This window comes from Leuresthes tenuis, unplaced genomic scaffold (assembly GCF_036924035.1).
Source record: "Leuresthes tenuis unplaced genomic scaffold, fLeuTen1.0.hap1 SCAF_4, whole genome shotgun sequence".
Lineage (NCBI taxonomy): Eukaryota > Metazoa > Chordata > Actinopteri > Atheriniformes > Atherinopsidae > Leuresthes > Leuresthes tenuis.
Genome location: NW_027325358.1, coordinates 15820753 through 15835422, shown reverse-complemented (window position 1 = coordinate 15835422; position 14670 = coordinate 15820753). Strand labels below are relative to the sequence as shown.

At 43.6% G+C, this 14670-nt stretch overlaps 1 protein-coding gene across 1 annotated transcript in view; it reads right to left on the bottom strand.

Moving 5' to 3' along the window:
* Positions 1-4505, bottom strand: part of myo15ab (myosin XVAb) — a 47549-nt gene extending 43044 nt beyond the window's left edge. Inside the window, exons 1-2 of the mRNA XM_072383818.1 lie at positions 2520-4505; positions 54-2399 (exon numbers count right to left, since the gene is read on the bottom strand). Of these exons, the coding sequence (XP_072239919.1) occupies positions 54-2399; positions 2520-4397 (4224 nt within the window). The 5' untranslated portion in view covers positions 4398-4505. The remainder of the gene's footprint in view (positions 1-53; positions 2400-2519) is intronic.
* Positions 4506-14670: the final 10165 nt, after the last annotated feature.

The following is a 14670-nucleotide window of genomic DNA, read 5'->3' as shown; positions in this document are numbered from 1 at the left end:
ACAAACAAACCTGGGACGTTCTTTCACACAACTCAACATACTTTTATACATACCCGAATAACTGATCCATCAGGCAAGACATATGAGGCGCCAAGGACTTGTTGGTTCTGCAGTGCATGGCCAAGTAAAGGGGAGGAACGTGGATTTACATAAGGTGACGCCAGGGTTCCATCTGGCAACCGATATGATGCCTGCATCAACTGTGGATTTTGCAGGGCACGTCCCAACACTGGTGAAGATGGTGGTTGAGGTCCATGAGAGGGTCGTCTAAGTTGCACAGGTGTCCTATAAGCTGCTTGGCGTAGGTTTGGGTTCTGCTGAAGAGCGCTGTTGAGCTGAGGCACAGCTGGTGCATAAGGATTACGATGTTGCATTACAGGTGATCTTAAACTAGAGACATTCCGCAAATCAGATCGGTTTTGCAGCGCATTTTGGAGCAGTGGGGCTGGGCCAGGCTCAGAGATATAATCATATGGAGTAACAACAGTTCGTCCGTATGGCGAACGTAACTGTGGAGTGCTATAAGAAGCCACGCCTCTTAGTGCCTGACCATGTCTCATGGCTCCAGAGAGCATTGGAGATGAGGGTGCAGATGGGGCATATGGAGACTGAGGTCTTTGAAGTGGGGACATGTAGGATGCTTCTCTCACTGCCTGGTTTTGCAAAGCTCCAGATAATACCGGGGAAGAGGGAGGCAGAGGCTGTTCATAAGGTGACATTGGCCTTTGCAATGGAGACACATAGGATGCATCTCGGAAAACTTGATTCTGCAGTGCCCCAGACAGCAGAGGAGATGAAGGGGTCATAGACTGCTCATAAGGTGACATTGGCCTTTGCAATGGAGACACATAGGACGCATCTTGGAAAGCTGTATTCTGCAGTGCCCCAGACAGTAGAGGAGATGAAGGGGTTATAGGCTGCTCATAAGGTGACATTGGTCTCTGCTGTGAGGGAGCATAAGATGCATCCTGTATGACCTGGTTTTGCATTGCACCAGACAGCGTAGGGGATGTATGAACAAATTGTGCAGCCATCTCACCCATGCCCACCATTTGGCCTGGATCTGGTCCAAAGGGGGACGAGAGTGAAGCCTGTCGGATAGCCTGGTTCTGCAAAGCACCAGATAACATGGGAGAAGGAGGGGCAACAAACTGATGTGACTGCTCAGTGTAAGGATCAGCAATTGGGACTGACATATAAGTTTCTGATGCATAAGTGGGGGGACGGACAGCATGACCAGGTGGGAGGGGGGAAGACTGACGAGAAAGTCGAGGAGAGAGGCGTGGGGATGCAGGGTGTGGCATGTGCTTAACAGAGAGCTGTGGTGAAGCAGGAGGCATCCTTCTTATGGACTGCTGGATCATGAGAGGTCGCCCTCGAGCTATGGGACGAAAAGGAAGTCGGCCAGATTTGCTCCTCCCCAGGGGAGTACGATGGATCATATGAGGAGATTGAAAAGGGGAGGATTGAAGGGAGTCTATTGTAAGAACAGAAGATCTGTTGCTCCTTATGGACGAGGCACGAAATGGACGCACATTCTGGGTGGGAGGGGGCACTGGACGGCCTCTGAGACCCATGGGAGAGGGTCTGACAGTACCTAAAGGTATATTTCCCCCCATCCTAGGCCTGGCCAATGGTGAGGGGTCTCTAAGAAGCCGAGTTGAGCGACGAGAAAGAGTTGGAGATGTCTGGGCAGGCAGATGTGCTGCAGGGGATAAACTACGACGAGATGGGGAGGGGGGTGGGGAAGGTCTTCTGCTGAGACGTGGTGAGAGAGTAGGAGATGCATGAGAGAGAGGAGAGAGAGGAGGTGAGGTTGACCTTCGCATATTTCCTCCTCCAAATGGACTATGAGTAGGAGTGGGAGATTGTGGGGGACTTTGCCTTCTCATGGAAACGTGGGGTGATGAGGATCGAGAATGTTGCCTCATTGATGCTCTTGGTGAGGCTGGAGGACTACGCCGGATCATGGAGGCACGGGGAGAGTGGGAAGGCGAGGGTGCTCGAGCCAGAGGAGACGGTGATCTCTGTGGTTGCATTCTACGATGAGAAAGTGGGGATATCATAGGGGAGGCAGGAGGTGAGATCCTTCTAGACATAAGAGATGGTGGTCTTTGGGCATTAATAAAACCACCCCTCATGGATGGTTGTGGTGAGGGGCTGCGCCTCTGGGTAACCATAGGAGAGGGTAATGAGGAAGGCAATGCAGAGGGATGCCGTTGCATTTGTGGGGAGGACATGATGACAGAGCGGCGGGATGGAGTTGGAGATGGATTTATGCGGCGGGCAGGAAGGGGAGACATGCTTGCTTGCTTAATAATCATGGCAGATGGTGTTGGGATGGAAGGAGGCCCATAACCCTGCTGCTGTGATATCATCATTGGGTCAGTCATCATCTGCTGTAGGCAAAAAAAGGGTTAATAGAATTAATAGAAAATAGAAAAAGTTAGCAACTCAAAGACATTAGCATTGATTGTATTAATGTTGTAATTATAAGCAAGCTGAAGTCATGGAATTACCTGAGGGGAAATCAGTTGTGGAGTCATCTGTTGTTGTTGAAACATAATTTGCTGTGACATCATCTGCTCTTGTGGTGACATCATTTGATGAGACAGCATCACCTCTTGTGGTGACATCATTTGCTGTGGCATCATCTGTGTTGGCATCATCTGAGGAGACATACTTTGTTCTTGTTGAAACATTGTTTGTTGCTGTGGTATCATCATCTGTTGCTGCGGTGACATCATCTGTTGCTGCGGTGACATCATCTGTTGCTGCGGTGACATAATCTGTTGCTGTGGTGACATCATTTGTTGCTGTGGTGACATCATTTGTTGCTGGGGTGACATCATTTGTTGGGGGGGCAGTATTTGGGAGGGAAACATAGGTTGTAGTTGAGAAGACATCATCATTTGTTGTTGTGGTGACACTGATGTATCCTGCCGTAGTGACATAACGTCTCCTGGTGGAAAAGGAATTTGATCTTCATATTGGATATCTGACATGTCTTCAAATTCTGGATCAGGTGGCAAAGTAGGCGGAGGAGGAACATCAAGACGCTCTTTCCCAAACAGCCGCACTTGAGGTCTTGGAACTCTAAATGTAATATCCCCCTGCTGGACCCCACCAGTATCATCCGCATAATGATTCGCTTGGGCTGTATACTGGTCCCCATAGAAGCCCTGTGCCGGATCACTACTTTTTCCTCCAAAGCCAAAGACATGGTGGCTCCCTGGTGGGAATCCAGACATCTGTTGGGAGCTAAAGTCTTGATAGGGCATGCCAGAATCACTATAACTAAGCTGAAAGTCTGGTGAAAAACCCCCTTGCATTCCCATAGTGGCAGCATAGGGGTTCTCATAATAGCCTTCCTGCCCATGGTCATAGTAACCCATTTGTCCAACTCCATAGTAAACTCCCTGACCATTTTCATCGTAATAAACCTGAGTTTGAGGGTCAAACAATCTATCTACCTCCCCTCCGTACATATGCCCTTCACCCATTGGTGCATAGTAGTCCAAAGCCTCATCATCATATATTGCCTGATGTTGCTGGTATCCATAATAATCAGCTTCCTGGTTATCATAGTAGTCTTGGGTGGGGGAATAATGGTTGTAGTTATCTCCCATACCATCATCGTAAAGACCATCCTCATAATATTCTGCATTTGGATCATACAGTCCCTCTTCCTCATAGTACCCCAGGTCTTGATAGTCAGTTCCCCCTGCCCCATCCTCATAGTAACCAAAGTGATCCTGGCTTCCATATGCAGCTGCCTCATCCTCATAACCATCATCATACCCTCCATAACCTTTCTGGTAAACTGAACGTTGGTGGTTGTATCCATACGTCTCCTCCCCATGCTCATAACCATTATTATGATAACCATGAATATACTGTCTGGAACTGGATTGCCGGCTGTTTGCTCTATGACGATCACGGCCATGGTGTCCTGAATCTCCTCGCATTTTGGTCGATAGGAATCGTTTGGTCAACCAGTTAGTCGCCGCTGCAACCTTACCCAGTAACATACTACTGTTTTTTAAGTTCTCAGCTGGTACGACACCACCCTTTTTTTTAAATAAACCTTTGAAGAAGCCCCCCTTCTTCTCATTTAATGTTCCCCCTCCAAGACGAAGCAGCATGTAGGTTGGTTTTTTCCCATCATTTGCTGCTGCCTTTTCTTTGGCCTCCTTCTCCTTTTTTCTCTTTGTGCTGCCCTTAAACTTCATCATGAATCGAGAGGTATTCTTTAACATAGACTTGCGACGTTTCTTCTTAGCAAGCCGGCTCTTTCTCTTCCCCAAACGAAGGAACAAACGCGACGTACTCTTAAGCTTCTTGACGCTGCTCCTGCGCCTCTTGAAACCAGAAAACTTCATGAACATCCTGGACATGTTTTTCAGACCTTTCTTTGGGATTTCCTTTGCAGGAGCTTGCAGAGTTTCCTCTTTCTTTTTGCCTTTTTTCTTCTTTGCATCGGCATCAGATTTCCCTCCTTTATGGTGTCGGTCATCCTTAGATTTTTTTTTGGATTTGCTGAGAACCTCTTCATCCTCCTCGTCCTCCTCTTCATCCTCTTCGTCATCCTCATCAGAGTCTTCCCCCCGTCTAGACTTCCCCCCTTTCTTTCCTTTACCCCCCCTGCCTCCTCGCCCCCTGCCCCTCATGTCATCCTCCGAGTCCTCCTCGTCTTCTTCTTCACTTAAGTCTTCCTCCTCTTCCTCATCACTCATTAGTTCCTCTTCATCCTCCTCAGACTCCACTTTCTTACTTTTCCCTTTGTCTTTTCCTTTCTTCCCATCATCCTTCCCTTTGGGTGGCTCCTCCTTTCCCTTCTTTCCCCCTTTCTTATCGTCCTTCCCACCTTTCTTATCATCCTTGATGGCTTTTTTGTCGTCTTTTCCTCCCTTTTTGTCATCCTTTCCTTTCTTTTCCTCTGCTTTCTTTTTCTCTGGTTCAGGTTTTCCACCCTTTTTTGCGTCCTTTTTAGGGTCTTTCTTACTGGGCATTTTGACAAGAGGCTAGGAGTACACCATGCCCTCAGTAAAGGATGCAATGCAGCTGACCTTGACATGCACAAACACAGAGAATGACATGTATAATATCTGTACGGTAACAATGAGAGTATAAGTAAAAATAAATATAAAGAAAATTTGATGTTTTAGAAAACAAAATCAGGGACAAACCTTTGAAAAGATTTCTTGTTTTAGATATGCCCTTTTGAATTTGGGCTAAAGGCACTATGCATCAGCTCAGTATCAGTGTGAGGACAGGTCCACCAAGCCAACACAGCTCTACACTGCCAGAATCTGGTCCCCATGAAGGCTCCTGTCCAGATATACATTGGTTAGAGTTAGCAATCATCTATCCACAGATATTTGTCATGCTGCCACTGAAATACAGAAGTGTGCAAAAGTCTTGAACCATCTTTATATTTTAGGAGACAGACTTTATTGAAATATTTTAAAGCGGTCTCAACTATTAGTTTTCCAGGCTTTCCAGGTCTCAAAAGTTATTTTTTTGGAACATTAGCCGCTTTTTCACTGATTTTCCTTCCAATCCCTTTACCTGACCATTTTTAGACTAATGTGTATATTTGTTCGTAAAACCACCAAACACTGACCTGTGAGTCATTCAAACAAAGGAGGAAAAAAAAGAAACTCATAAGGTAAACCAGTATGGTATCAACACAAAACATACAACTGAGCAATAAACTATTCTAAATTGTATATTCAGGTACTCGTTGTTCCCATTTCTTTCGTTACATTTACAAAAAATGATGAAAAAGAAGATAACACAGTTTGACTGACATAAAATAGTATTTTTGTACCAACAAGGTGATTTACAAAATAAGAAGTTGCAGGTCTAAAAAACGATCTACAGCAGATTAACAACCATCTGAAGAAAACCAGCCGGAGACGCATCTGGTCCTTTAGTTGATTCCTCTACTGTTTTCTGACAACTCATAAGAAATTATTTGCGTGGGAAGGGTGGCTGTCAAGCAGCCAAACTTTAAGAAGGGAAACAGGGAGACAAGACTGAGGTATGCAAAATAATACAAGAACTAAACTGAAAACCAGTTGTAACAGACTTCACAGGGTGAGAAATCCTCTCCAGCCCAGACTACAACATTACTTAAGCAGTGTGGGATTACCTTGACAGAGAACGGAACGAAAGGCCAAGATCCAAAACAAGAGCTTTGAAATGTCCCTCAAGAAGCCTCGAGAACTACTCCTAAAGAAATTAAATAAATTACAAGAAAGCTCATCTAAGAGGATTCAGACTATGTTGAGAACAAAAATACTGATTTCAAAGTTAATCAGACTTGTACAAATTCAGTTTTTCCCATTTTTCTGTTGATGTTAGCACATTTTAATTTACCACAAATTCCCAACTCAGCCTTTTCTTTTATTCAGAACTTTCTTAATGTTCTGACTGTTTCACTTTCCAACATCTTGGAATGGATGCACATTACCCATAAATGTCAAAATTTGATCCAGCCCTCCTAGAGTACATACATTAAAAAATGTTCACCCTTCTCCAGAGATTAAAAAACTATATGCTAGCCCTACAGTATGTTTTACGTTTAGTGGGTTCAATGAGTCAGAGCTCTAAATACTCTCTATAAATCTGAATGTGGTTTTTGCATTCATAGCAGGGGTGAGTGTGATCAAAATCAACCCCACTGCAAACTCTTACAAAGAGATTATTACTGTGTTGGTTTTATTAATTTCCACTCTGTATGATCCCTGCGGCAATAGCTTTCTGCAAAACTGGATACAAGCATTAATAACGCAAAAAATATGCTGCTGTTACTCCAGATAAAGCTCTACCCCCTCTGTGGTTCAGTCTTACTCCAGCAGACTTGCAGCTAAAGCAAACTTCTTCGGGCAGTGTATTCAAATTCATTCACCAAAACATTATTCCATCACAGTCACCTCTACTTCAGTAACGAAACTACACTAAAGAAGAAGTCCAGGGTATCCAGTCTTCAGATCTGTTGTGTCCTGATCGCAAAGCTCTTCTTTGGTTGTCAAAAAATAAAGTAAAAAATGTTTCGTTATTTTTTTTTTTTCAAAATTCAAGCCAAAGTCTTGAGGTCACAACGAGCCTCTTCCTCTGACCTGTCTTCTGTTGCTCACTACAACACATTCCCTCACTCAACACGACACCCTGTTCACGCTGCCCTCCTCAGAGTGTTTGGTAGCTGGTGTGTGTAAGTGTGTGTGAAGTAAAAAGAGAGACAGGCAGATGAGTCACCTGTTTTTGTGCGTTCGAATGTGCGTACTTATGTGTAAGTGTATGTGTGTGAGGACAGTTCCTTGTGTCAGGTTGTAGAAGGAGTCTTAATTTGTCATCTGGCCCTACAGGTGAAACTTGAGATCTCTGAGTGGCTGAGGGGGCGGGGCATAAATAATACAAAAGGTCCAGAGAGAGACACAGAGAGAAAGGAAGACAGACATGGGATGCAGAAAACCAGCCTGATTGATAGCAAGATACCATCAAATCTACAAATACCCAGTAATTCACAACCTAAAATTGACTTTGTGTGTATGAAAGAAGTCACCAGTATGCCATCTGTTCTTAGATCTGCGCTTCTTCTTTCTCCAGAGTATTAAACGCTGGCAAGTGTGAGGTTGTTATTTGTGGATTTACTGGGTTCCTTTAATGAAATACATTTAAACGGCCTTGAATTGAGCAATAAAGCCCGTATTAACCTAGTTCAACATATGTAACAGGAGGAGATGGGGCAGAGGCAGGAGAAACACCCACTTGTTAGAGATATGACGTCTTCCCTCTTGGTATCAATGGCAGAGGATTGACTCTAGCAAACACACATACATACAAAGCCACTGCCAGCAAGGGATCAGTAACAGGGCTGTGATTATTAGTGCCATCAACCAAATTGTCCCTCTTCCAGAGGGAAGGGGTCAGATTGCCAGATCTGTCCTGGTACAGAGTATAGGTGTTTCGTTGCCAGATCCTGATCTTTTGGAATGTGACTCTCTCTCATTACCAACAAGCCAAGAGCACATGAGAGTGTATGCATGCGTGCACATCGCACCCATAAAGATGCTTTAAAAGGACAGAGAGCGTGATGAAGGAGTATTTCTTACTTTCCCACGCTTTGTATCTAACTGCACACGTGCCTTTGAGTGATAATGAAAAGACCCTATCAAAGGTGTAAAGCTCTGAGCTGCAGCCAGGCTCCCTCATCCCAAAGCAATCGCTGCTGGCAGGTGGTCCCCCATCTTTTGATAGAAATTGCAGAGAGAAGACAGCACAGAGAAACTGGGATACATGCCTGGGAGAATAAAGCAGAATTACGACAGAGGTGGACTTGATGAGGCTCATCAAACGCTCTCAGGTCCTGGGGGAAGCAAGAGATCATCTTTGTCACATAACACACAAACCGAGATGCACAAACACACAAACTCACAGCAATTTGCTGCTATCTAGTGGAGCAGCACTACACCTGCAGCACTCCTAATAGTTTGAAGCCGGGTGGTCAGGTAAGTTTGCAGGCCTGCAACAAGAGGACTGTGAACTTCACCTGTTGCATTGTTTTTTTCTGATTTAATCAACGTATTTATATATTACACTATGTACAATCAAACTCCTGGAGAGAATGTAATCTTGCAGGATAGATGAAGACAATCTAAAGTCATAGTGTGCAGAGCAGTGACATACTGTGCGTGGGTGTGAGGGAACAAGGGTGAAGGGTAGCTGTACTCTCCCCAAAACCTACCTCTCTGTCGACACATCCCAACTCTGGAAATCCTCACGTTACTGGTGCTCCATAGTCACGATTCCCCATCCCCTCACAAGAGAAAAAAAAGGTAAGTAAAGGCAAAAAAAAAAAAACAAACGTAAAAAACACCAAATATGTAAACAAATTCCTTTTACATTTTCTTAATCACTCACACAGGCTCACGCCTTTCCTGCTCCTCTGGCTATGCTCAAAGCAGCAGGGGTCGGTCTGCAGGGAGTAAAAAAGTGTGCCACCGGGAATGGAGGATGAATATTTAACGACCGCTATTCTTCGGCGGCCGGCCGGGGGCTTGAGTTCCACACACTCCGGTGAGGCTTGATGAGCTCCGCGGGTGGGCAGTACGCTCATAAACACGGTGAGACGCACTGATACACAAAGTGGTAAATAAACGGTGTAGATCAGCTTTGGACGTGTCAAATTCATTATCAATAAACAAAACATTCATGGCGTTAACTTTTCTTTTTTTTTTTTTTAGCTATTGGAGGAAACAGCTCGATTAATTCAGCAGCGAGCTTCAACAAGCGGCGTTAGTTAAGTAGAAAAAGAGGATTGGGGAGGGGGTGTTCAATGTAGCACCTTCCTGACGGCCGTCGGCTTTCCTCATAGTAAGCTTTGTACATTAAACACTTCCTCTGCACATGGTGAGAAAGTGTGTCATGCCATGGCTTAATGAGTACATGGCGCACAGGAGATGAAGGTGAGAGTTACAACAGCAACAAAAAAAAAGTACCACAACGTCTCCGCATGAGCAGTCCTTCTGCTGCCCGCCAGATGGACCCGCCTGACAACAAACCAAACTGCCGGGGCAGAGCCGCAAACTGCTGCATCTCCACCGGATTCATCCCATAACCCCGACGACCTTGCCGTCTCCCGGCATCACCAGCACGCCCAGTCCCTGGCTTTGGCTTTGGCTTTGGCTTTCCACCCGCTGTGGCGAGCCGCGGTGCAGGCTGTGGAAACGCAACAAGCCTTAGGCTATAAGATCGCGCTATTTTTAGAAACAGTTACCGCAGCAGCGAACCAAACCACCAGAGAAGTCAGGCTGTTTGTACCAACATTTTGAAGTAGCATTAACGCGGTGTTGCAGCCGAAGTGAAGGCAAACTCTTATCTGGTTAGTCGTGGCCAGTCGGATGTCCAGTTGTGAGCCCACTCGACAGCCGAGAAATGAAATAGTTGAGACATTGAAACTACTGATATACAGCGAATGCAATAACGCCGTCATGTTATTTAGAAAAAAGTGCATTTGCCACTTCAATCCAACCCTTTTTAGTCTTGAAAAAGCCCATAATTTAATAGTCATAGGGGCAAAAATGTTTCTTCCTAATCGGGACAGGTCTTTTTAGGGTGGGGGTGCTCATAAATTCTGATGTTAAAACAATTTTTTCTTTCTAAGCTGCGACCCACTGAGCTTTACATGTGAAAGTCTTGTGCTCACTAATTGCAACGTAATAATTTAGCTTTTGGTCAACATTTCAGTTGTTTTGCCACAAAATAATGTATTACTGTTGCCTTGGTTCAGTTTTAACACATGGATGATGTCTAGATCATCTGTAAGAATCTTCCCCCAATCACAGGCATGTGTGACAGGTTTTGAATGTGCCGAAAATGTCAGCTTGAGCACAAATCTTAAAGAAATACTTTGATATACTATTAGCATTCAGGGAAATTCCTTCTCCAGACAAGACAATAAAGAGGACAGAAGAGTAAATGATGTCTATATATGTGTCGCCACAGCGGGAGTGACATTAAATGATCATTTTGAATACATATTTAAACTTCATACGGCGTGCCTATGATCTCTAGTGCTTTGTTTGCCTTTGTATTCTGAAATGACACTGGTTTTGTTTTCCTTTACACAGAGATTTTCCCCATGGAAAAGACACAGAAGATGCATCGATCCGTGCCCGAAGAGTGCAGGAACCGAGTTCAGACTCCCAAGAAATAGTTAATTCGATTTGGAAAGCTGTGCGGCGATGTGGTCTGCAGACAGCGTTTCCTTGAAGAATATAAAACCAAAAACACTGGAAGCCTTTCGATAAACAATGGTAGGGTTATGACACACACTCCCTTTTTGAAGAGCAACAGGATGGCAACGCTTTCAGACATCACTGCTGTTTAATGGTCTCTGGAGCGAAACCTCACTTGGATTCTTTGGTTGTTTTTGATGGCATAGCAACGAGGAGTTGCTGATAGAAATTGTGCCCCCTCAGCAGTTTGTTAAGAGTTCTGAAACGTTAAATTAGCTACAATGCTGGACGGATTGTTGAGCTCTTTTGAAGGTGTCAATCAAAAAAATAAATTCAACATGCCACATGGCATATTAGACTAAACCGTGATATTGGAGGGTGAAGGGGAAAAAAAAGCTGCAACAACCATCACAGTACTGTTGAGGGAGGGGACATGAGGACATGTGCACATCAGAGATCATTTGAAACTTTTTTAATGAAGAAAGTTTAAAAAGAATTTGATGTAATCGTGAGCTTTATCGCCGCCCGCCTCGTCTGGCTGGACAGTAGGGAACATATCTGTGGGAGTATCACCAACATTAGTTTTCCTTCTCTAGGAGTCAGCTAAGTGTTGAGCTGGAACAGCTGCTCCGAGACACCCAGACTCCGCAGGAGGTCAGAGGGTAACTGTCTGAAAGCTCCCGCTGGGACTGAGGACACGGGTTTGTGTGCAAGAGAGCCAGATTTATGAGAGATACCTCCATAGAAAGATAGAGAGGGAAAGAAACAAAGAATGGGGGGGGATGCAGTACATCCATATCCACTTGACACAGGCTCCTCCTGGATAAGCCATATAGTGGAAGATAACGAGGCTTCTTCAGTGCCAAGAGTCCTGCTGTGTGTCCATCAGTTTCAGATAGTCCCCGCTGCTGCTGAAGCGTTTTTTTTTCTCCATGTGATGAACCCTTCCTGTTCAGAGACACACCTGATTGCTGTTGCTCTCCAAACCACAGTCAGTTTGTTCCTGCCACTCATAAAAATGCAGCTGTCTTTCATCCACTGACCAGATCATGTTGATCAAACTAGGATTGTGCCTGCAGCGTCCACTCTGCCTCAGAGACACCACATCCACACCCGCTTCATGATGGATGGAGTAAGTGTGAGTGTTACGTGTGTTTGTGAGGGATACGGGATTGTTAGCAGTGACAAATAGACTTACAGAGAAGAATCTGTCATTTTTTATATTAGATTGTCTGTGGTATGTTTAAAAGCAATAGTTCTTTATCATGCAAAGTGAATTTCAGGGGCTAAGAAAAATTGCATATTTTTATCTGGGAAGACCACTCAAACCTGAATGTGCAGTAAAAAGCAGCACAGGACATTGTTTCATTCTGTCTGCTGTACCCACTTAAAATTCTTGGCTTCTTTTTCTTTCTTTTTACGGCTAAGATATATTGTCTCAAACTGACCCCTGAAAATTGCTCTGCATTATTGTTCCTCCATCATGCCATCAGTATACATGAGTGTCTGATGCAAATGCGCCTTCGCTTCATCTGTTTTAATTATGGTTAAGAATGTCTGCCGTGTTCTGTATAAGAAGACAAATGACAACCTTCCCCGCGAAACATTTTAAAGTTGAGAAAAAAAGAGGACTTTTCTGGTTCAACATCGGTTCTGATATCTGTTGCCCTGGGTGCACAGAATCTCAGTATTTTGTAAAAATAAATTCTAAATATCAGCTTTTACAGTCAAAATCAGCCAGCATTTTGAGGTGCGGTTATTGAGTTACATTTGTGACCGTCAACCAGGGAATCCTAATTTGTTTCTCGTCGGACGTAACACTTTTTAGATCTAATTTAGTTTGGAAAGTTCCGTTTGTTCGCCGTTTACTCTTGGTTTCAGTTAGCGTCAGCTCATGTTAAGGCCTGAAAAGCTAAGTGGACAGGAACAGGAAAACTGAGCGGCTTGCCTTAAAAAAGACTTTCGTATAACATCTCCTACTCTGATGGTGATGCCACCCACCCTGCCACAAACAAAACATAGAGTAGACATGAAAGAAACCTCCCCTCTGAAAGATATACATTTTTCTTTTAAAAATTCATGAATACCACAAATACAATTGTTTTATGCTTTATGACCATTTCATGTGTATCTGTGTGTCGGTGTGGGTGAATGGACATGCAACAGCAAGACAATAAAGACCTGATGAGACCACTTAAAGATGTGTCAGTTATTGTCTACAAAGCATCTGTAGACATGATTACATAAAAAAAAAAAAATAGTAGCAGCACGGTTGTTACATGCTATCACAGTACAGTAACTAGGAGAAATGATATGCAGGTGTCAAGATGAATTCAACACAACATCTGTGCTTTGTTTCCTGTCACAGACCATTTTCTGCACATATGTCCTTAGATATACGATTCTCCTGTTTTTTTCTTTTATTTTTAATTGGTTATCAAACATTTATGCATTAAGAAAAATAAAAGCTGGCCACAGGAAGCTAGACTAAAAGTATTTTCAAAAGATCTGTAAAACTTTGTATAGATTCAATTCAAAGCGGTAGCTTATTAAAATGCCGTAGGCTCCGGGGAATACATTAATAAGTCATATTGTCTTGACACGGAGCTTCGGAAAACCTGCAGTATAATCAGCGGAGGAGAGGGAATCAAAGTAAATGTGCGCCGGCATTAATGTCATATTCCCATGACAGTTTGGCGGTGTTTTTGACAGACTGGCAGTGTCCATTTTATTGTGGCATTTATCCTCTTTGAAAACATTTGTACAAGTATTTTTTTTTTCTAAATTGCCATTAAATGTGATACAGGTTTGGAGTCTGTACCTTGTAGTGTTTCGAAAGCAAAGCAATCAAAGGATTTTGCTTTTTGCAGCCTCTGATCTACTCCACTGTTGAATATATGAAAGCAAAAGGGCAACAGATGAAATTATCATGTTGTTTTCCGCACAGCAGGTGATTATTTGATCATTGGGAAGCTCTTGGATCTGAGATCATGCTTTCATGTAGGGATGATGCTGTGGAACACAGATAACACCTGTCGAGGTACTAAAAAGCGCAAGCATGGAATTTATATGAAAGCTGATGTATCTCATATGCCTGTTATATGAAGCCAAATTGCAGTTTCAGATCTTTTTTAGACGAAAGAGGGCAGTCCAGCCGTAGATATTTTCTAGTGGCAGAGGGGATACTGTGACTTGACAGACTTACTGCTTTGACTAATTGCACCACAATTTGAGACTCACATTCATATCATACATTTTGTGTGGAGGGCGTTCAGTTGTGATTGCTCAGATTGTTCGCTCTTACTCTCTGCATACTGATTCTTAGTAAGCAGGCACATTCACATATTTCTATTCAGAAGGGCTGACTTCCGACCTGCAGTTGTACCACACAGAGAGAACGTTTCGAGAAGGAATTGCTGTGCTGTCTACAAAGATTTACTATAGTGTACTTTAAAACTGAACACTGCACTTGTAACTTTCAGTCACCCAAATAAGTGGTGAATTTCATTGTGATGGTTGTGATCCCGTCACCCAGTGCTCTTTATAAGCACTGACCTTAGTGTGAGTACAATTTTAATTTGGAGACACTTCAAACAAAAACCTGTCACTATTTTTTTGTTTTATGTTGTCATGCATTTTCTATTCAGTTCAATTATTTACCATCCAGCAGATATTGTTTTTTCATAGGTAGTCTTTGACAACTAAAGGTTAAATAAAGATTGAAAATCAATCCCCAGTGGAGAAAATGGGAGATGCAGGCTGCAGACTTCGATGCTTAGCCTGCTGTCGCCACAATAGATGGATGGAAATCAATATACTAGAAAGTTCTTAGATTACACTGCATGTATCTTGCCATTCCTGCCATGGTTTGGATGTTCTCTGTCCCCATGTTTTGAGTTTCAAAATCAGGGTTATTACTGTTAGT